Source organism: Perna viridis, chromosome 5 (assembly GCF_037379345.1).
Source record: "Perna viridis isolate PV_CMFRI_1.1 ecotype Kerala chromosome 5, ASM3737934v1, whole genome shotgun sequence".
Classification (NCBI taxonomy): Eukaryota; Metazoa; Mollusca; class Bivalvia; order Mytilida; family Mytilidae; genus Perna; species Perna viridis.
Window position 1 is genome coordinate 33,677,686 of NC_142449.1, and position 23,724 is coordinate 33,701,409.

Below are 23,724 nucleotides of genomic sequence, written 5' to 3' on the forward strand. Positions count from 1 at the left end.
AAAGTTCAAAGATTCAATAATTGTAAGCACTCACCTGGTTTTTTCACTCTACCCAAAAGACTGGACAAAGAAACTGAAAAGCTGCTAACCTCCCAAACAAAAGAATGCCCAATGAAGATTAACTTATGCTACAACAACACAAACCCAAAACATAACAAACAGACAGTCAAAACTAATACAGGAACTTCCACAAGAAAACCTTCCTTGGTCTTGTGAAGTGGGAGAAAGTTACACATTTCATAAACTGTCAATATTTAAACAGTGATAAAATAAACTATCTATTTAGCCCTACTCAGATAGTAGGCATAGTAAGGCCAAGACAAAAAAATATCCTTACTTCAGGAAACCAAATTGACATCTTAATGAATGTTAGTTTTACTTCATTCAAACACACTGCTGATCCTATACAGCAAAAGGTTCTAACTTTTATATTATTTATGTCTGCATATGACCAAAATATGCATACATTGAAACCATTTAAAAGAAGTATAACAATACAAAGTTATATAGCAACACCAATATTATTTTATTGGCCTAACTGCTTCTAAATTCCAATTGTTTACTTTCAAATCAGGTTACAATTTGTAATATCACAAAAACTACAATGAGGCAAGGTGTCTAGATGCACTTTAACTTATTTTTTTTTCTACACCTGCACAATTTAATGATTATCTTTCAAACACTTTTTAAAGGGAAGACACCCTATCTTCTGACAAACTTGTGTTAAATTAAGCCTTGAATAAGTCATATGTATGTCAATTCTAAAGCCAAACAAAACAACAACCAAAAAAAAACAACAAGGTTTTTCTGCAGCATGCATATTGACCAACCCCATCCCTCCTTTACCGGTGCACCTGGTCCATGTTCCAAGTTTTTAGTGGAGTCTGAGTTACTCATTTACTTTTGTTACTTTGTACCATAGATTACTTTATGTTCTTTGTTGTGACTGTCTTTGTCCCTGGATTGTATTCTTTTGATTTCCACTTGAATCTTGGTTTCCTTGAATACTCTTTAGTCAGCAGGCTAACTCTTTATACCATTACAAATTTGGATACTTTGCCTCTGACAGTGAGTCAATTAGCAGATCTCTTCTTCAACATTTTAAGTGGTGTAAACTGGTTCTCTTCTAATGACAATCTCTGCCTGTGTCATGCAGTATTGCATGTTCTATCTGAAATTAATGTTGGTCAAAAGCACTACAGGCCCTATACCATAGATTTTGGGACAGGCTAATGAGCTAGTTCATGACAGGTAACAATGATCATCAGTCTACCCAGTCTTAGGGACCACCTGTACTTAGTAATAGCCTGTCGTAACTTCTCTTTCTGGTATATTTTATGGTAAAATCAATCTCATATTTGACCATGATTTTTTTTTCTACCTTGCAGTGGTTGGGATAAGAGGGGACCATGTTCTTTGTATCACATTCCAGCTGAAAATGTCCCATAAAAATCAGAATTTTTAACAGTTTGTTAAAGAATGGTCTATTGAAATTCTGAAGATCATCAAAAATGGCATATTATCAAAATTATAATCACTGCCCCTGGAGAGTCACTAAAGATTGGTTTGACTACATACTTGTATATCAAAATTATGGGGAGAATACTGTTACTCATTATCCAAAAAAAAATCACAACTTTAAGGTCTACCTGTTAACCCAAAAGGTCAATTTCATGACCATAAAGAGAACTTTGACAGTGAGTCAACATAATAAATGGTATCCACCCCTATGACCTAGATAATCAGTTTAAAGTTAACCCAAGAGGAAGAAAGACAAAATTAGATGTTATTTCACTATAAGCAAGCATTTACATCTATTTAGGGAAAATTAACAGAAAAAGAACAGAGCTCTTATCAAACCCATCAAAAAAGGCAACTGTGCCATGCCCTCTAAAACAGATTGTAGAGAGCACTATTTTTTACAAAAACTAAATTCAGGTGAAACTAACGTAATATGCAAGTATGACATCTAAGAAAATTATGTTGCTTTAAGTGAAAACTGACCTTAAAAATCGAAACGATTAGCATTCTCTGAAGATAAATCCCCTAAAAATTCTCTAACTATAAACTGACCAAGATTCGCTGAACTACACTGAAAACCCAAAGCCAGGTTATACCAACCAACCAATATAAACCTAAGTTAATAGACCTTGTTTACTAAATGTTACAGATCATGGCGAGCTTAATATATATATAAATTCCATTTAATAGAAACATCAAAGAATCACACTGGAGTAGCAATACTTACTACAATCATTTACAGCATGAGGATTCGTTTACATTTATCTTTGTATTGTGTTTAAGATTCAGAAGTAACAGGACAACCTGTTCTGTAAGTTAGAGGGTCATAGAAAACATTAAGGACTAATTGAGGAAGAAAGGTGAATGTTCATCCGAGCGGTGGTCCAAACGGTGCAAGATTAGATACACACTGTACAGCAAAAACAAAACAATGAAAAACAAAAAACTGTGAGAAAAACTTAATTAAAGGAATTGCTTCCCCATGCCTCCCCTCCCCTCCCTTTACAACCATATGGTCTAAATATAAACAAAGCTGCCAAACAGGAAGTTGATGTCGCTTCAGTCTGAAGTCGAGTCTTACATTATAAAATACCTATGTAAAGCTTCTATAAAAAAAAGATCAAGTGGCTGTCATAAGTAGTTTCAGAGAAAACAGTAATGATAGAGCTGTGGACAGACAAACAAATAGCCTAACACCATGATCACAGTATACCTCCTGCAAAAGAAGGAGTACAAAAAGAATTTGAATTATTGCTGTGTTCTCCCATTTTTATGAAAAAATATTTTAATCCTAAATGGTTGATCAATTAAATGAGAGGTTGGTACATGTTGGCAGTTCCCAAGTCAGAAATGTTCTTAGACAGTTTCATCTCGAATTTTGGTTTAGTCTATACATACATGAACATATACATGTACTATATGAAAACTCGTTGTGACTTTGATATAAGAACAAGGTTAAACAAAATTTATGACCAGTAGACAGCTAGTGAATGGCAAAACATAAGTAAAACCATCTGATTTTCACCTGTCATCAGACAGGTAAGGCCAAGAAAGAATATATGTCTGTTAAACATTAACTTGGATGACAAGAATAGGGAAGGTAGGTAAAATCTCGTATTTTTTCAGATTATTTCAAATAGAAGGTTTTCTTGACTTCAGTAGTGTAAAACAATAGTTTAGCGGAATTTCATCAACAAAATATCAATTAGTTGTGTTAGGGTAGGCAGGGTAATCTTAAACAGACAATTTTTTTTTCTCTGGCCTAATAAACAAGTGAGAAAACTTTTCAACAGGAAAAAAACAAATATTGAAATATAGCTACATTTAAAATTTACCTCTTTTTCCTCTTTTTTTCATTAAACATAAAGAGGAACTGTTTTAAGTAATCCAAAAAAACTCACAAATAAGAAAGTTTTTTTTTTCTATAACACAGATAGGTCCTAATAACATATATCTAGTTACTTGGTAAAATCCTCTCTTTTTAAATCATTGAATAGTATCCTGCTATACTGTATATAATGAGATTCACTGTACCAAAACAGCAATATATTCAGTTTTTAATGTACATTTTAATGGGACAAATCATAAATATTTCAACTGAAAGTTTTTAAAGCTCTTTATGCCTTGTCAAGTTGACAAATAAAATATGTTGTGTATCAACAAAATTTCTTTATCAATTACTGGTTGTACAGTGAAACCTGTCAAAAACAAACCTCTTTCGGGCTTTAAAATTGGTTTGATTTAGAACGGTGTTTAGTTTGCAAAGGTCCAAAATATATCTAAACTTGAAAAAGTATCTTATTTAGACAACTTTTCAGATTACTCCGGGATCAGTTTAGACAGGTTTCACTGATAATAAGGAAAGTTCATTAAAAAGCTAAAAACTCCCTACACAAAACTTTAAATATAGGAAAACCTGTCAAAACCAATCACTTTTTTTAAGTCCAATTATGTCAATTTAAATGTATTTTGAACCTAGGTAAAACAAACATCTGTCTAAACTGATCTAATTATAAAGTCAAAAAGGGATTTGGCAGAGTTAGAAATAGTAGCCTGCCCGCCAGCCCGAGACTGCCTATTTTTTGGCAGGACTGGCTAATTATAGCAAAAATTCATGAAGCCACGTAGTAAATATATTGAAAAATTGTATTCAGGACTAGCTAGAATTTGAGTGAGTTTCCTACCTTGAGTTTGGTTTAGAAAAGGTTTCAATGTATTGCAAACATAGCAAGAAGAACTTAAAACTTCCTGAAACAAACATTGTTCTACTTAGCCAACAAAGAAATCTGAAACTAAGAAATCCCCAAGTTATTGTACAGTGAAAAAAGAAAGTTAATGGTAAATTACAAATTTAAAAAATTTAAATCAGAAAAAAAATTAATGTTGACTGAAAGTCAGGCCACAGAAAAAATTCTAAACTTTCCAAAATATTTAGGTACATGCATAAATGTGTTAAGTCATATTTAAAACTCATACATTCACCTGGAGCTACATGAGACAGTTTGTCAAAAGATTCTTAGAATTATCGAACACCTATACCTATTCCTCTCAATGAATTTTTTTAATTTTATTTCATGAAAAGAATTCCTACAGCAAAAGACCCTTTAGTGTTTCATATGGTCTATATTTAACATGTATGGAGAAAAAAAGAGAGGATTAAAAGAGCCAATTTGCACCCACCAATCTAAGCATTGTTATTTATATTAATTATTCTATCATACATGTATTCATATATCATTAATGAATTGTTATTTCTATTTAGTTTGATTAATATTATCACATGGTCACACATTTAATCACATGGTCACACATTTAATTCAATATGAGCTTGATCTTAGTACTTTAGTCATCATTTTCACACACTTCCACTTTCTTTTTCTAAGAGAAAAAGTCTGACCTAGAAAAAGCAATAAGGACCTGTTGTTCGACAAGTTATAACAGAATGCCCCCATTACTTTCTATAAATAGAAACATTAAGTCAGTATTACTTTCTAAATATAGAAGTAGCAGGACTAACACAGTTTAAATGTAGAGTAATATCAACCTTTGACTTCACCCTCAAACAATACCACTTCATCAAGTCATGGTATTAATATATACATGTAATTAAAACATCATTAAACACCTATAACTGATATATACCCTTTCCTGCTCATAAACTAAGTGTAAATACAGAAGAAAGCTTTCACTCACAGTTGAGTATTGTATAATCATTAACACCTGCAGTCATACTTACATGTATGATGCATGTGTCTGTTTTTCAGACAAATAAAACATACTTCTATTAAGCTTATCAAATTAATGAAACTTAACAATAAAATCCTAATTGATAAAATACATAATTCTTCACTTACATTGCATTTTAATATCCATCAAATCCATTAAAAAAATTGTGTTAAAATGAAAATCAGTCTATGCCTAGAAGAAACTGGCAACTTTATGTTTTCAAGTAGAAAATAATCAAACTGATTTTTACCGCAGTATTTTGGCAAAGGTGAGTGCCAAAATGTCAATTAGTGCGTAAAAAGGTAACGAGAATTACACCTGAGCCTGTCTGTGTGCCTAACTATTATGAATGTTTTTTACAATATTTGTTGATATCATTTGACTAATTACCATATTGCATAAAGGTCACAAACCCTAAATATGGTTACCTTGGTTACTGCTTTCTGCGTTGTTTTAAATAAAATCATAAAGTCTATGAAACATTCAATGAATATTTTGGTTGGAATTGAATCTGGACCATATCATGAAGCATTCGATTCAGACTTATTTAATATTGCTTTGAAACTATATTTGTTTTAAGCTAAGTGAAGACAAAACTTCTGAATATGCATACATGTTGAATTTTTCACAAAATAACAAGGGTGGAAAAAAAGCTCTTATTTACTTTATTTCAGACAATGTTTCTCAAATATTGGTTCCCTTGGTTACTATTTCACAAGACAAATGTAAGCATTTAACTAAAAAAAAAGAACAATCCTTTTTATTAAGTCATCTTAAGTAGGTAGATCTAGGGTAAGGGAAACAACTCTTACAAATCATTGGAATGTTTGTATTCAGCATTTGACATCAATCTCATGTAAGCATCTAAGTAACTTGGATTGATTTCATTCTATTTCAAAAGAAAGCTTGATAGGTTTAGGTGAAATTGAATATGATACAAACATATCACTGATTTTAAGAGTTATGTCTCTTACCCTAGGTCTACCTGCTTAACAAATAAATGGAAACCAAAATCAGTGAAATTTGATGTTCAACTACTATAACAATAACAGGTATGGTGAATATGTCAAAGAGATAATGACCCAACTGGAATGAAAATGTCAGCCCAAGGTCACCCATTGGTCTTCAATGAATGATGAGGAAACCATCACACTACAGGACAGGCTACAGCTGGCCCCAAAATATCATTATACAAAGGTACAGTGAAAGAGTTGCCCCTATATACTCAAGTAACATAAAAATATACTAAAGGTGAAAACGAAACAAGACATAACTGCAGTTGGCACTAAAAGAATAGACATTTTTCAGGATTCTAGAATTCCCATTTATTAAAGTTTAAATCATTTCACAGTTGTTTTTGCATGACTCCGTAACTCCTATTTCTTAATTTTCCAATTCATTTGACAGATGTTTTTATAAGTCAGACAAGTTAATTTTATTTCTATGGAGAGCAAACATTTCTGAAATACTGGAGCACTGTGCTTTTACTCCACTTTCTTTCTGCTTTAAATAAATAGCATAACATACATACTTGAATACTAGGCCAAATGTTCCACTAACTTAAACATTTATTCGAAACATTTGGCCTTATTCTAAATTTATGAGAAAGGAAGCATGAAACAATCACCAGAACAGCTGATATCACAATATACATTACAGACATGTGGGTATGTTTATAGTTCAATGTTAAATGAAATTTTTGTAAGAGTCAGGCAAAATGGAAAAAATCAGAAACATGCATGTCAAAACCCTACTGATCTGACAATATAATTTCATATAAGGATGCTTTCGCTATTTAAAAAGACCATTATTTGATCACTGCATCACTGGATTTGCTCAAAATATTTTCAAGAAAATTTTAGAAAAATATTTTTGACAGTGATCTGCCTTTGAAATGTTCATTTTCAGTGCATTTCAATGACATTAAAACTTAATTAACCAAAGTGATATAACATCTTGTCCTTTTTTTCCTGTATTCTGATGATGCAAATTGTCAAATTAAACTTTCTAAATAGTGTGTTATTTCAAACCATGTTTCACATACTGCCTGATTTTTACAGAGACTGATATTTAATACATCGGGATTTTCTCAAATTCCTAGTCATGTTTTCTGGAGATAGAAAATTAGGACAGAGGAGCACTAAAGTGAGACTATAATAAAAAAAACAGTAATCAAAACTCACTAGCTCAAGCTCCCCATTCAAGTAACCATATGGTCAAAATATAATGAAGCCTTCAAACAGGAAGTTTATGTCCTTTAGTTTGAGAAAAAAATGTCCATTCATAGCAGCAGTTTGGGGTAAACAAGTACATTTTCTTAAAAAATGTATAAAAATATAAATTCTGAACAATAAGTGACTTGAGTATATCGGGACAACTCTTTCGCTATACCTGTGTATAATGAAGTTTTGGGGCCAGCTGCGGCCTGTCCTGCAGTTTAAGGGTTTTCTCATGGTCCACTGAAGACCAATGGGCAGCCTTTGGCTGACATTTGCATCCTGATGAGATTGTTGTCTCTCTGACTTACACACCATACCTATTCTCATCATATTAAGTATATTTAAAATGCTTATTGAAAAGATACTTAGATCCTTCCATTGGAGCAGGACAAGACATTTTCACATGAACAAACCACTAAACAGACGTGTTTTACAATACTAATGACTTTCCACTGATTACATCACAACTAGTCAGCTGTAAGATACATATACCTGTATTTCAAGTGCAGACAGTCTTTAAAAGCACAAAAAAACTAACTTCTCAGAACTATAATCATAAAACATGTATTGTAAGATACATGTAATTGATGGTAACATAATTTGATGAGTTTTCATAACTTTATATTGCTTCTAATATTGTTAGTGGCTATATTTAAGAGAATGCAACACTACAGAATAAGAAGTAAACATATGGAAAAGTTTTCTTTAACTACAGCAAGTAAAATGATAAACTTCTGGGAATGTAGTTGGTCTTCCTTTCATAGAATGACGATTCCCTTTACCTAGGATACTATTATTATTTTAAATCCAGGAACCATTTCAGGTAAATTTAAGGTAGCTGAACAGTTTTCATCACAATTTCTTAAAAAAAATAGGTTTCATATAAAAACAAACCAATACTAAATCATTCACTCCAGGACTTATCTATCCAAGGGAGTTAATCCTTAAGAAAAAAAAAACATTACAACACTCCATCCCAAAATCAAAACAAAAACAAACCAATACTAAATCATTCACTCCAGGACTTATGTATCCAAGGGAGTTAATCCTTAAGAAAAAAAAACATTACAACACTCCATCCCAAAATCAAAACAAAAACAAACCAATACTAAATCATTCACTCCAGGACTTATGTATCCAAGGGATTTAATCCTTAAGAAAAAAAAATATTACAACACTCCATCCCAATATCAAAACTTTTTCAATTTCTAGTTCACACAGTAAGATTAAGATCTGGCAGAAAAACAATGATGAGATGAAAGATAACAGTTAAGTTTCATCCCTCACTGATTCCAGTAGTCATTAAGTGTCAATTACCCCTCAAACTCAGCTGTATTTTAAGTTCTGCCTCAGTTACTAGGCTAATGGTGTACACAACACTGTGTTTTAAGACAAGGTTTAGAAAAACAAATACATGTTTACTATGGAAACTAATTCTATTGGAACACCAATATTTCTCTTTAAAAAGCATTTAAGTGCAATGATGTACAAATGTAATAAAGGCGTCCCCGCAAATGGAAATTACAAGTACATGTAGCAGAAAACGTCCAAAAAATGGAAAGTACATGTAGCAGAAGGCACATGTAGGCAATAGGCTTCCTGGAATTTTCTGAAACTCTATTTTTTTAATTCATAACAAAACCAAAGAAGTGGTAACTTCATCTTGGTGACACCAGACATACACAGCCCAAAATTTCCTTGTGCAGGAAATAAACATCAGCCAATTGGACACATGAAGCTTTGAAGTCAGAATAATTGTACTTACATTTGATGAGTTTGACCACATCTAAATGGTTGGAGTTCGTAACCAATGTACCATTCACCTGGAAATAGAACAACAATGCAATTCAGTCAATTACTTATATCATGAATATGAGCTATCATAGTTAGCAGTACATGATGGATTCATTGCTTCATGCAGTTTAAAATTCAAGTTATCAACAATGAAGTGCTCTTCAACTGGTTCCTTGAGTCCAAAATCATTTAGCGCAGGGGTTCAAATTAATTTTTCGATAATGAAAAGTTCTGGACTTTTCCCAGTTTCAACCCAATGGTTCTCTGCAAGAAAATGAAAAATTCACAAGTCAGTGTCAATTGAAAGGGTTGTTTAGGTCCAGGACTTAAGTAAATGAAATTTCAAAAGTCCTACTTCAGACACTGAGGATCCCAGACCTCAGAACACCATTAATTAGGATAGACCACTAAAAAATTCCGAAGTTCTTGAAACTAGTCCATTGTGTCCAATTCGACATCATCAGATTTTTTCAAACCAGTCATTTTGTAAACACAATTCTATCTTTTAAGACAATTATCTTCTAGAGAGCTACTAAAGTACATCATCTTATCTTGAGTATATATTTAAATGCAAGTAATTAAAAATAGAGTTATCTAACTACAGTAATTGTATTCTGGTAACAAAACGGAGTTATGTATGGACTTCTAAGTGCAGAGAAGGCATCACTTGGCAACTCAAGGTAGCATTGTTTGGCAAGTCATTGCCCTTTAAGAAAATAAACATTTGGCTTCATAATATCAGAATGATTTGCAGCAATATCATGTACTTTGTCAGAGATGCAGCAAGAAGGGTTTGAAGGGTGAAATGATTGATATTGGCCTTACGAAAATCAGCAATGAGCTTCATTATACAAGAATGCTTTGCAGTAGTATAATGTACTTCATACGGCCTGAAGTCAGAGGGAATGGGAAGGTAAAATGATCATCATATCAGAATCAAAGTCATAATGAAGAATGACTTGTGGAGGAGTAATCAAGGGAACCAAGATTCTAGCAGAAATCAAAAGAATGTAATCCAGGAACAAAGACCAGACATGGGAAAACAGACACACAAAAAAAGAACATAAAATTACCAAAATAATACATACAAAGCAACAAAAGTAAAAAAAAAATAACTCAGGCTCCACTAAAAACTGGGAGAATGGACCCAATGCACTGATAGGGTAAGCTTCCTCTGCTTTTCTAGAAACACCCAAGGAGTTGCTAATAAAAAGTCAAGTCCAGGGTAGACAAAAGAGGAAAGGAAAACTATGACACCTTGAACAAATCAGTTTTTATGGTGCAGATGAATGCACTGTAACAATCTAAGAGGTATCATGAAACTTCTCAGTGCCCAAGCAAGATATTGGGAGGGTTAAATGATCATTATTAACCTTAGGAAAATCCCCTTGAAGATCCATAATACAAAAATGTTTTACAACAGTGTTAAAGAACAGCAATATACTTGTGAAATTACATAGAATTTGTTTTTTTTTAAATGTTTTTCATTCAAATCTTTGGTGTTAATTTCAATATTACTAAAAAGAAATACTGACATTGTGTGATATTACACATTTGGAAGTGTAAATATCAGTGTTAAAAATATGTCAGCATTTTACATTTAAGCAAAACCTGCTATTTCTTTTGTAGGTATATGTCATAGTGCTAATAATCAGAGGTACAGTACAGCAAATAAAATTTTAATTTAAAATCTTATTGATTTCAGTTCAAATTAACTCATGAAGTAAATTTTTTGGGATTATTCGAAAAGCAGACTACGGACCAATAAACACTAATGATGTCAGAGTACCAAAACAGTTTGAATGAAATAATCTTCACTGCCCAAAAAGAGCTAACCAATCAGAAAGCTTGTTACCAATCATAATAAACATTAAGTTGCATGTAATGTGCTAACGCACAAAATAGGAAAGTCTCACTAGACAAGGACCTTTATATCAGACGGCAACCAAAATCACTTACAAATTTGGTCCCATCTATATAAATCTGCATACAAAATTTGAAATAAATCCATCAATTGAGAAGTGAGATAAATGTCATCAAATTGGGCAGATGGAATGATGGACAAACAGACAGACAGACAAGGTGAATTCAATGTACCACCCATTCGTATAATCATATTTAAATGGTTTGATTGAGAACTTTCTAATCAAAGATCATGGAGTTTGTATAATATTGGGTCATTGATTATTCTTAAACGCTTTTTGCTACAACCACCAAAGAAAGGTTGAATGAGTTCTGTTACACCACAGGGAACTACTTATCATAACTACTCCACCATATAACCAAATGAACTAATTCCAAGTCATTAGGTTCTTTTATCTAAAGACCTCAAGCATTTCTACATTATCAACATGCTATAATGTTTGCTTCACAGTAACCAATATTGTAACAATTTTTTTGACATTTCTTTTAAAAGAAAAACTATGAAATATTTATGAGTAAAAGGTTCGAGCTCAAAGATGTCAAAACTTAAAAATCTTAATGCTTGCTTCACATGCACCACTAATATTATAACAATATAATACATGTGATTCACATGCACCACTAATATTATAAAATATAATACATGTAACTCTGAAATAATTAGATGTAAAAAGTTCCAGCTCATAGATGTCAAAATTACAGTTATTACAAAACACATTGAGTTGAAGCCATGCAGTCAACTGATTAAGAGTTATGCATTCATCCCAACGATTAAGGAAGTTATTCTACAAACTGAAATTCAGAAAGAATAATCAAGGGAACCAGTGTTATAACAATAATCAAAAAGAATGTAATCCAGGGACAAAGACCAGACATGGACAACAGACATTCATAATAAAGAACATAAAGTAACAAAAATCATACATACAAAGTAACAAAAGCAAATGAGAAACTCGGACTCCACTAAAAACTGGGAGCAAAGACTAGGTGCACCGGTAGGGTAAGCATCCAAAATATTAATTGCTTTTCTATTTTTCTTCCAGATATTTTTTATCTCAAACTACTGCCATTATACTAAAAAATATTGTTAACTTCCAATGACAAAAGTTACATGTACGTCAAATCTACTGTGACATCATGGAAAAACAAAATAAAGCCAATTTGAACTAGCGACAGAGCACCAAATCTCTCCCTATTGGCCTCGTCATATTTTCTATGTTGACTTCAAAACTGCTGTCATTCTGTATTTTACCATTAATGGAACATGGAAGAAATAATATGGAAGGGAGCAATCAAACTACACTTGTTTTTTTTTTTTTTTTGGTTTTTAGTGAAGTTAGGGTTGCTCATTCACTTTTATTTCTTAGTAACATTTTTCTGGTTGTTGTGTGTGTCTATTTTCTTTGTCTAGTGATATTCCTTGAATTATATTCTTTTGATAAAAAAAATTGAAACCTAGTTCATACAAGGTATTAATTGAATTTAAAAATTATTTGGATTCAAAAAAATAAGTAAAAAAATATTTATCACACTAACCCCTTTAGATCCTTCTAAAGGGGTTAGACATGTTGACTGAAGTGGGTTAGTGTGTTTTCCTTGCTTTTTTTGTTATCCAAATTTACCTTACCCCTTAGCCGTGCCAAAATAATTCCAACTTCAAATAAACCTTGTTTTCCCTTAATTTTCCTTTCACCCCAGATTTATTGGGAGATTTTTTCAGTACTTTTTACTTTATTTTCTGGGATTTGTCAAAATGTTAAATTCATTTTTTTGATAGGGGATTTGACATGATACACCTCCAAAATTGTTCCTCTACATACATGTACCTGTTAAATATGGAACTGTTTACGTGGGGATTCTCCCTCATTGACACTATCTCATGTGGGAGATTTTTACTTAACAACAATTTTTAATGTAAAAACTCAAGTATTTAGTATTTTCACAGAAAATATAATAAACTACAAATCTTACATTTTTATGTGGAAGATTTGAAATTTTTCATTGATACTGTGAGAGTCTCCCCCCCCCCCCCCCCCCGCCTTAATGTTGGAGGCTTAACTAGAATGCCTCTTCATGTAATTAAATGTAATGACAAACCTTAACAATTCTGTCCCCTTGCTGTACCCCAGCTCTTGCAGCAGCACCATCTGTAAAAATGAAATATAAACTTTACATACAACTGCTCTGTACACACACAGTTCAAAATGTAATTACACTAATGATTCAAAATTGCATCTTTTATATTTTGAAAGTACATGTACATGTTGTAATCAATGAGTTGATCAAAGAAAAAATGTATAATTGGTAAGTCAGTGACCAATCAAAATGGCATTGTTGGTCAATTTCATGAGACACCATAAAGTGATTGATTGGTTGGATGGTTGGTTTCACACCTTGTGGAAGATATTTCACACATTTCAGGACTAGAGGGTTTGCCCAACTGAACAGACCCTACTTTGTACTAGCCCTACAAACTGAGCAAGATAACCACTGTGCTAGTTCACAGAGGCAACAGCCCTCAGGTTACCACACCAACCCGTTGGACACAACATTCTAGTCCTCAGGTTACTATGCCACCCCACTTGGATACAGTATTCTAGTCCTTAGGTTACTATACCACCATGCTTGAACACAATATTCTTGTCCTCAGGTTACCATGCCAACCTGCTTGGACACAATATTCTGACTTTAAACCAGCCAGTTGTCACTCCATTACCTAAGTATCATGTGAGTGCAGAAAAAGCAGTGATGGCTAATCTTAAAAACTTTGATGTCACTTGGACTGGGATGGAACCCACATATGTCACCATTATCATTCCGATCAAATGGAATGAAAAAATAATTTGGCAAAACACAAATGACTGAAAATTTTTCATGCAGACAAAAAGACAATAGCATACTCTACCTTATTTCTAATGATCAACAAACAAGGCCTGTGATTTATTCTTAATACAGATTTTTTAAAAGTACATGTAGTTTCCTTCATATCCAATCATACCATAATAGTACATTGCACATAATTTACCTTTAAAACTGTAATTTTCACCAGTAAGTACTGTTTATTTATTTACCCATAAAAGTGTATATTTTCAGACATATACATCAAGCCATACAGATTTACATAGGAGCATGTAACTGCCATAAATTACACACCTGTGTCTACGTTTTATAAAACATCTTCCCACTAAATAACATCCTTTTTCCACATTGGAAGAAGACAAGTGTTACATAATGTTGTTCAACTTTTAAAATTGACTCTGCCAAAAAATGTACATACCATTGGGTTCTGAAGTATGTGAAGTGTTTGTAAAAAAAGAGAAAGAATTTTAAACAGGCTTCCATTTTATCAATTTTATCAAAATCACAAGATGATCATTAAAATAATCTCAGTTTGATACTTGGCTAAGCAGATTGTGATCTATCAAAGATAAGAAGATGGTATGAAAATATTTACTTTGATATGATCCCTATAGGGTAAATTTGTGACATTCAGTGCTACTTTGAGATGATCAATGGAATAAAATAAACAATGGTTGACTTAAAACGTACTAACAGTTTACAAATACTTAAAAATGTTTGCTTCAAGTGTATAATATGTCTAATTCATTTTTATCAGAGATTTTTCTACCTTTTTCAAAAAGATTAAAATTTGTTTAAAAAATTCATTAAGCTTTTTGATCACTGGTAGATTATTTCTTAACATTTAGGGCAAATTCACATGTTTTATTTCCAGCATAACAAATAGCATTGGACTAAAGTCTCTTTTGAAAACAAAAAAAATGTGATCAATTAATTGATTATTGGGGTACCCCATTCCACCACCTGGGACACAGAACCCAGTTGCTCTGTGGGCAGAGAGCCCTAGCCCCCCTGGCTAGGGTTCTGAGCAACATTTAGTCACTTTTTAGGACAAGTTTAGCGCTGCTGCAACCTATTCTTTTGACACACAGACCCACACGGGACCAAAAAAAATGAAAATTTCTAATACATGTATAGGTATGTAGCTCTTGGATTTTATTATAATATTATGTATTATGTTTCTGATTTAGATGTATGGTTCAATAGAAAAACAAATTTTACAATCCAATCATTAAAAACTAAAAGACAAGGGGTCTCATGCCAACTTTTTATTTCGTAAATTCACATAATTGATGGAATTTCTTATCCAGGAGATATCATTAGCTGCAGTCTGTGTAATACTTCCATATTGAAATAATGTAAATAAAAAGGGTTCATCATGAGTTTCAAGGCAATAATTCATTTATGTACAAAGGGAAGCAACTCAGAAACAAAAATGTTACTGCTGTGCGTGCAACTGGACTACCTAATATACAATATGTACATGTATTCATGATATCAGTTTTCATTGTTTTTTTTTTCAATGGTTAAAGGGATTTGAAATCAAGGCTCTGATTTAAATATCATGCAAATTAGTATCCTACAAACAAAAATATCCATGATTTCAAATCATCCTAAAAGATAGCCCTAATAACAAATGAATTTTTCAAGTGTCTGAACAATGCAAACCCAATGTCCGTTTTTTTCATTGCTCAGAGTTCAGGAAAATACTTCATATACTGTCAGTCTAAAGTCTCACAAAATGAAATTTTCAGTCAAATCCAAAAACAATTTAAAAGTACTGTGCACAGAAATCTACTTCTGTCACATGTGGGTCCTGAAATGATGCTTGAGAAACAGAACCAGCCCTGATTTTGCCCATCAGGTCGGACAGGTCAGACCAGCTGTAAATATTTCAATCATACCTTGCTTAACAGATTCCACATAAACTGGATTATCTCCCCTTACTGTCAGACCATATCCTTTGTCATCTCGTTGTATTATTACACATCTCTGTATATACCCTCCTGCAATTAAAAATCAAACCAAATTTCATATTGTATTAGCTTGGTCACAATATGGTATTGGCTTTAGAAAATAGTTGCTTATGAAAGATGAAATAAATTGACTGACATTCTTAAAATTAGCATAACCATTTTGGGTTTTTTTTTTCTTTACTTGTGTGAATTTTTACTAGGAATCTTCATTAAATAATAAAAAATTTCTTTGAAAAGCCCTCTTGTGAGTATTTTTGACCAGCTATCCATTTGTGAAGCCATGGGTATTTCCCACAACATCTCTTATTTCATTTTAATGACTACATAACAAGAAGAATTAAGGCCTAAAAAAATTTCTGTTTCCACTAAGCCAACCAACTAATTTTTTTTATGGTGTCAAAAAAAACAAAAACAAAAAATAATAGATATTTCACTTTTCTTTCATCGATTTTTTACTAGAATTGTCTTGCTCTCCCCAGTGACAGTTCAAAATTCATTAAAAAAACTAGACAATAGGATGCCCTGCACTCAATTTTACCACATAATGTTTGGTTATCAACATTCATTTATGAGAAGATTGATGTGTCTGAGAGTAGTCCTTTCCTTCACAACTAGCCAAATTAATACAAGACTATAGGATTCAACTAGCCCGAAACAAGAAATGTACATATCATTTCACTAGCCCGAATTAATTTTTACTAGCCCTGGGCTTCAGGCTCGTGGCTAAAGGTGAGTACTGCTGAGAAGATTGATGTGTCTGCGAGACACATTTGATGCCCCTACATGAATTTTCTAACATACATAAAAGTCAATTTATACTTACAAGCTTTAAATCTTTAGAATGGCGACAATTTTATGATCAGAGAAAATTTGAAAATGTCCTGATTTGACAGCTTTGGCCTACAGGAACAAATACTAAATCTAATGTTGATCCAATCTTGTGTGTAGGATCTTCCACTAATTGTTTATAACATTCATGATTATTCAAAATTACAGTCGAACTTCGATGTGGCAAACTCGGATCAGTCGAAATCTCGAATAACTCAAACTAATTACAAAGTCCCAGCTAAACTCGCCTTACGCCAATACAATTTTACCTCGGATGACTCTAACTCAGATGAATCGAAACCTCGGATAACTCGAGGTAATCAATCAGTCCCCTCGATCAGACTTTGAGGTTAATTAACCCTGATGTCTCAAAGTCAACTAATTAGTCGGAAAACTGATTGCTTTATTACAAACCAAGATCGAAGTGTGTTTTAACAACAATTAGCATGGCTTATAAAATTAATTTGTTGACACTCTTTATGGTTTGATTTGTTTATTTAATTAATTTAAAATTGTGCGTGTTGTTAAAAGAAACAAATTTTATTAATAACACGTTGGAATTTATACCAAAAGTGATATCGGATATTTTGATATTTTGAAATTTTTTTATAAAAAAATACAGATGAATTGTAATGGTATCTGACTAATTAATGAAACATCAAACAAAAGTAGTAAGGGTATTTCAACGACTACATTCATTTCGCTAGTGAATTTGAAATTTTATTGCAATATTGTAAAGCACATGGTTTGACGATACTCCGGATTGTGAATGAAATAAAACAGCATGTTTATATGAACTATGAAGTTTTTGATATAGAAAAAATAAAAAGGAAATTTCACTTAAACACTCGGTGCCGTTCAGTATTTCAAACATGATATACAACATACAAAAAAATATCTTCCGAGATGAAACGCATAACATTACGAAGTACCCTGTAAAATGAAGTACAGTTTTGTACATGTACAAGTACAACATATGATGTAAATACAGAAACAATCATGGACCAAACTACTAGTATTTCCAGTTTATCCTCGACCTTGGATTACTCAAACCTCGGATAACTCGAACATTTTTGCATGGTCCCTTCGACTTCAACTTAACGAGGTTTGACTGTATTTACTACTTATCTTAAATACTGTAGAAGGAGATATCTGGAATAGACATGTACCCTATTCTCTCAAAATGGTGACAAAATGATTAAGTCCAACTATCAATAACAATGTCAAATACATGTATTAATAGAAATCCAAACCCTATCAATATTGACATCTTCTATCCATATATAATCATTCTGCAAAGTATCAACTTCCTAACCTAAATACTGTAGGAGGAGTTAAACAGAGTAACTATATAACCTGAAAAAGGACAGACAGACGGGTGTAAAACAATATGCCCCCCAACTGAACGTTTGCAGGGCATAAAAACATACCTACTGACCCTAATTTTGAAGGAGATGTGACAAGCAACATAGAATTTATTTAGGCCTTAAGTAAATACATCGTTCGACATTCCATCTTTCGTGTAAATAATATAACCAAGGTTGAGCATAACTGCACCATGATGCACCAATGTCATTATCATTGTACCACAGACAACAAACAACTACCTGTGGTAGTTAATATCGCATGCCTTACATGTACATGTATAATATACACCTGACAAGGTCAATAGTTTCTTAAGAAACAATGAATCATTTATACAGATATGATGTTAACAACTATGCATAGATAAAGAAATAATATTTTCTTCTACAATATTATTTCGATGGGATAATAAATTATTTATTGCTATAAATTTGGCTTGTTATTTAGATGGTTTATTGGTTGTCCAAAAAAAAAAATAATGCCCAGTTAAAAGATTGGATATAACTGGTTTTATAATTTGTTTTGTCCCAGGGTGGGGGAGGATAGAATGTTCTTGGATGATCCCGTCCCATGCTTTGTTTGCCATTTCGTTTTTAATTGGGGATAGACTAAGCACTTTTGACACAATTTTGCTGTCATTCTAAAACAACTAACTCCAGAAAGAAAGCAGTACTATTTTTTTGTCAACACAATAACAGAATATGACTGCAAATTTACTTTAAACATAAATTCCTGACAATAAGCACACATCTCTATGGTAATCTAACACTCCACTGAGTTTCATTACAATCCTGCAAGTTGCTAAGGAGTTGTGGACAACATATCAGACCTAAGATTTGCTTGTAAACTCAAACAGCCGTCATTTCTACAAATTTTGCCCAAACATAAATTCCTAACAATATGCATATCCCAATATGATAATTTAACACCCACGTAAGTTGCATAACAATCCTACAAATCAATGAGGAGTTGTGGGCGAAGTTTTGCAAAAAAAAAGTCCCACAGTCATCATTTCTGCATTTTTTTACCCAAACATAAATTCTTGACAATACGTTCATTCCAATATGGTAATTAAACATACCACAGTTTCCTGCAAGTCTTTGAGATGGAGTTGCGGACAACACATATGGGCAAATATTGATAAAAAAACGCACAAGTCCATCAGCCATCATTTCTACAATATTTGCCCAAACTTAAATTCCTGACAGTATACAATCTCCATGTGGTTATATTACATCCCACAAAGTTTCATAAAAATGCTACAAGCTGCTTAGAAAATAGTTGCAGACAGACGGACAGATGAATGGACGGACAGACAGACAAGGTGAAACCTATATACCCCAAACTTCTTTTGCAGGGGGTATAAAAATATCTATGATAGAAGGTCAGATGGACACACAGACTGACAGACAGATGGATGGACAGATGTGGTGAAACGTATATACACCCAAACTCCTTTGCGGAGGGTATTAAAATATTTATGATAGGTCAGATGGACAGACAGGATATAAATAGGACAGGACTTCAAAGGATAGAAGGGAAACAACTGCATACAAATTTAAGTACCATTAGTTAGTTGGTCACTGCTTTTATCATCACCCCCTCCCTCATCCCTCTTCTGTCCTTGATCTTCTTTCTGTGATAGACTTCCAAGTCTGAAAAACAAAACAACAAAAGTCAATGTACATGTACATTTAATAACAAGTAAAAAATGGATGGACAACTGAAACAAATGTTAATTAAAGAATACAAAGTCATTTTTACTCAAATTCTTTACCAATTGATTTTTACTAGGGGAGGTAACTTCATCTCTAGTCAGGATATGTTTGTACATATTTTTCTTAAATTTGCACCTAGCCATCAGCTCTTATGTCGGAAAATAGTACAGAAAAAAATTTTTTCAACCCAGATCAATTGGTTTATTGTGAAGTACATTTATGTATAAAGGAGCAAACAGTCTTCATTGCTAACCTTCTAATCAACTACATTTCTTTACAGTGGTACATTGTACATGTTTATGCATATGTAAATTGCAGTGTTCTATAATGCACATTTTCAGTCAACCAATACTCAAGCAGGGGTTCAGATTAGCACTGGTCCTTGACTCTCAATATCTGATCCAGGACCTTTGAAATATCATTTACCTACATCTTCAACATACCATATTTAGGTTAACTCCTACTGAGGACCTTCCATGTACCCGTAGGTTGCAAGAAAATGTAAAGGACCTTTCACACATAAAGGTAAATTTTGAACCCCCCTCCTCCACCACAAAAGGTAAAAAATTACAAATGAAGTAATCATTTCATCTTGAAAACAAATTCAAAATATTCAGATTTAAAGCTGTGGGAAAGCTAAATATTCTTTTCACCTTTCTTCTGATCAAAAAAACTTTTAAAATAGCTCAATTATAATTTTTGAGGCAGGGTGCATATATTGGAATTTCTCTCTTTCAATGGCCAGCCCATGGTAAAACAATGATAAAATGGAGTTCCTGTGATTTGTTTCCATTAATAAGGACTAGTTTCTTCATATTTTTTTAATAAAAGCAGCCTATATGTTGCATGCAATGTTGGTCATGTGTTTATCACTTTTTTTATCATGGCTGTGGTCTAAAGAGAGCTTTGAAGCACGTCAAATTAGAATAATAAAATAAATCCTTTTGTGCGTATTTCAGATCAAAGCCAGTTTCTGCAAAGATTATATGGCAATTTTCATTGAAATTATGGTTAAACATTGTTAAAATTTTCACAGGGAAGTATTTACAAGTGCCTCTGGGAAGTACTCATTTGGCATGTACAGAAATTGACCCTTAGGACCACAACAAACTGAGAAAGAATCATAAAACCGCTAATGAAGAGCAGAACTGGCACTGAACAGCAAGCTCATGTTTTTTATCCGTTTCTATATACAGCAACAACTGTTCTTTTTAAGAAAATTTCAAATACTGATAAAAAAAATCTTCACAGCAAACTTTTTAAACACCCCATTAACTTTACTTCCCACTTTTCTTACTGCTTTTCAATTGTAAGTAAGAGAGGTTAGACTGTAAGAAGTTATATAATATAAAACAAACAATTTTCCTAAAACCAGAAGATTTGTCTTATCTTTCTTCACACTTCTAATGTAGTTTTGTAAATTTGAACCTCTCACCACTGAGAGAAAGCAAACCTTAAGGAGGTAGACCAAGGGTAAGGACATAACTCTTACAAATCATTGGAATGTTTGTATTCAACATTTTACATCTATCTCATGTAAGCATCAAAGTAACTCGGACTGATCTCATTCTGTTACAAAGGAAAGCTTGAAAGGCTTTGGTGAAATTGAATATGATACAAACATATCACCGATTTCAAGAGTTACGTCCCTTATCCTAAGTCTACCTCCTTAATCCTCCATAATGACAATAATGACCATTTATTCAAACATACGTATTTTACTACAAAACAAAAATATCTTGAGCAATTACTACATCATACCCATTTTTTGGAGTACATTCACAATGTAATCTCTTTTCAAAACATAATGTGACTAATTTTGTGTCAACCTTATCAACACCACCCCTGCATGTACATGTATTTCGAGTTGAACTCTAGTCTAATTACCATAAAAATGTATAAACAACTGAAATTCTTAGAAATGGAAACACATACATGTACAATGAACATGTATGATATCATAAGTGTCTTTACATGTACGATTTTGACCCATGCATGTGATTTTGAAGTACATTTTTTATTCAATGACCAGGAACTAATCTACATACAAAATAAGTATCTACTGTCAGAGACACTGTCATTTTACACTTATCACAAGTATGACTCATTCATGACACTTATATATATTTCAATTATCATGTAAAATTGTCCTCTATGTCTTTACCTAGTGAATGTGTGGATCCTTTCATTTTACTCCAAATTTTTCCAATTTTCTAGTAAAATATTAAATACCCCTAAAAATGGGAAATAAGGAGTCTTTATCCATTACCTGTTCAGAGTTAGTAAAAGGGGAACATTCAAATCATGTTGGCACTTATTCAAAAGAATTATGGTTCTTACGTGTGTATATCCTATGATAATTACTGAATCAAAACATGTCATGGCATACAATTTGTTCTACTCTGTCCTTTTTCAGTACCCCCACCTTAAATGGCCGAAATGATATAACTATATACATGTGAAGTGAATCTTTAACTACAGTAGGATGACAATTGGCATTAAGGCGACAACCATTTAATTCTGAGTTGGGGGTCCTAATAGTTTTGGATGGGATGCAATATTTATTTTCAAAAATTTGCAATACAGAAAAATTATTTTAAAATGCTATACGGCTGGGTTATTTATTTTTATCATTGCTGTACAGTAGAATCTGAAGGCCAGAATATTTTTATTATTGTATTCTAGATAGTAGTGGCAAGAATAATTATCTCCAATTGTTTCAAGGCCAAGATATTTATTTATAAAAATTGCCAGGCCCCAATCACCCCTCCCTTCAGAATCAAATGGTCATCTCTACTAACTACTGAATTTTCATATTTCAACATCTGTTATGTTTCAAGGTAACCAGAAATACAAATCACTTTTCTGAAGACCTAATGACAAATAACAGGTGATAATACATGTACATGTACAGTTGTATTGATCAAATTTATTCTACAACAAAATGTACTGTCATACCCATCTTAGGTAACCTTCCAAGGGTGCTTAAAATCATGGCTACAAGGTGTACATTAAACAAGTGATCTTTATATACAGGTTAATTTACACAGAATGCACAACAGGGATGTATTTACTCATGGTCTTTTAAGACAAGTTATTGCTGAAACAGGTGGTCACATAGAAAGCTTTGACTGAACTTATAACCTATGAGGACAAATGAACAGACAGAAGGACATCATGATCACTAATACCACTTGATTTCAAAAGGGAGTGGAGAGTGGGGAGGGGGATAATAACAATATGTATTTCAGACCCAAGATTAACAAAAAAATACTTGTAGAAGAATTTGGTAAAACATGACCCAACCCAAAGACATTTTTTTTCATTTATCAATTTTGGATGTGAAGTTCTGCTATCTGCAGCCATAAGAATTCATATTCCCCTCTACAGTTAAAACTTTATTTCAGAAAATGTTCAAAGATAAGAAATCTCAGACACTATGACTCACTCTATTTCCTACCACTTCAGAAGTTACACTTTGTGTATTTATTGCTAAATACATTTTTATAACCTTGAACGTAATTATTTTCAAAAATTGATTAGCTTAAGTTTACAAGTACAGCAAAAAAAGACAAATTCTCTTTCATTCTCACCTCCCAATTCTCTGCTGAACATTAATCAGCAGTGTCCCAGTTAGCCAAAAAATGGGGGAGGGTTGAAGCACCCCTTTTTCTTGATGTGCCCTCTGCCCTTCAGAAGAACGTAAAAAAAATTCAAACAACACTGCATTTATTGTGATTTTTAGATGTATTCACATTAAAATGCCAACTTGAGTTTAAAATAATCAAACTATTG

At 32.7% G+C, this 23,724-nt stretch overlaps 1 protein-coding gene across 27 annotated transcripts in view; it reads right to left on the reverse strand.

The window, feature by feature from the left end:
* Positions 1-23,724, reverse strand: part of LOC148617168 (rho guanine nucleotide exchange factor 11-like) — a 123,056-nt gene that overhangs the window by 87,631 nt on the left and 11,701 nt on the right. For 25 of the 27 annotated variants that reach the window (XM_088584580.1, XM_088584579.1, XM_088584582.1 and 22 more), the window contains exons 2-5: positions 19,778-19,866; positions 15,947-16,048; positions 13,281-13,330; positions 9,232-9,289 (exon numbers count right to left, since the gene is read on the reverse strand). In XM_088584580.1, coding sequence (XP_088440706.1) covers positions 9,232-9,289; positions 13,281-13,330; positions 15,947-16,048; positions 19,778-19,866 — 299 coding nt within the window. Of the gene's footprint in view, positions 1-3,356; positions 3,534-5,375; positions 5,409-9,231; positions 9,290-13,280; positions 13,331-15,946; positions 16,049-19,777; positions 19,867-23,724 lie in introns of those variants that run through there. The other 2 variants (XM_088584594.1, XM_088584588.1) reach the window with 2 other exon arrangements.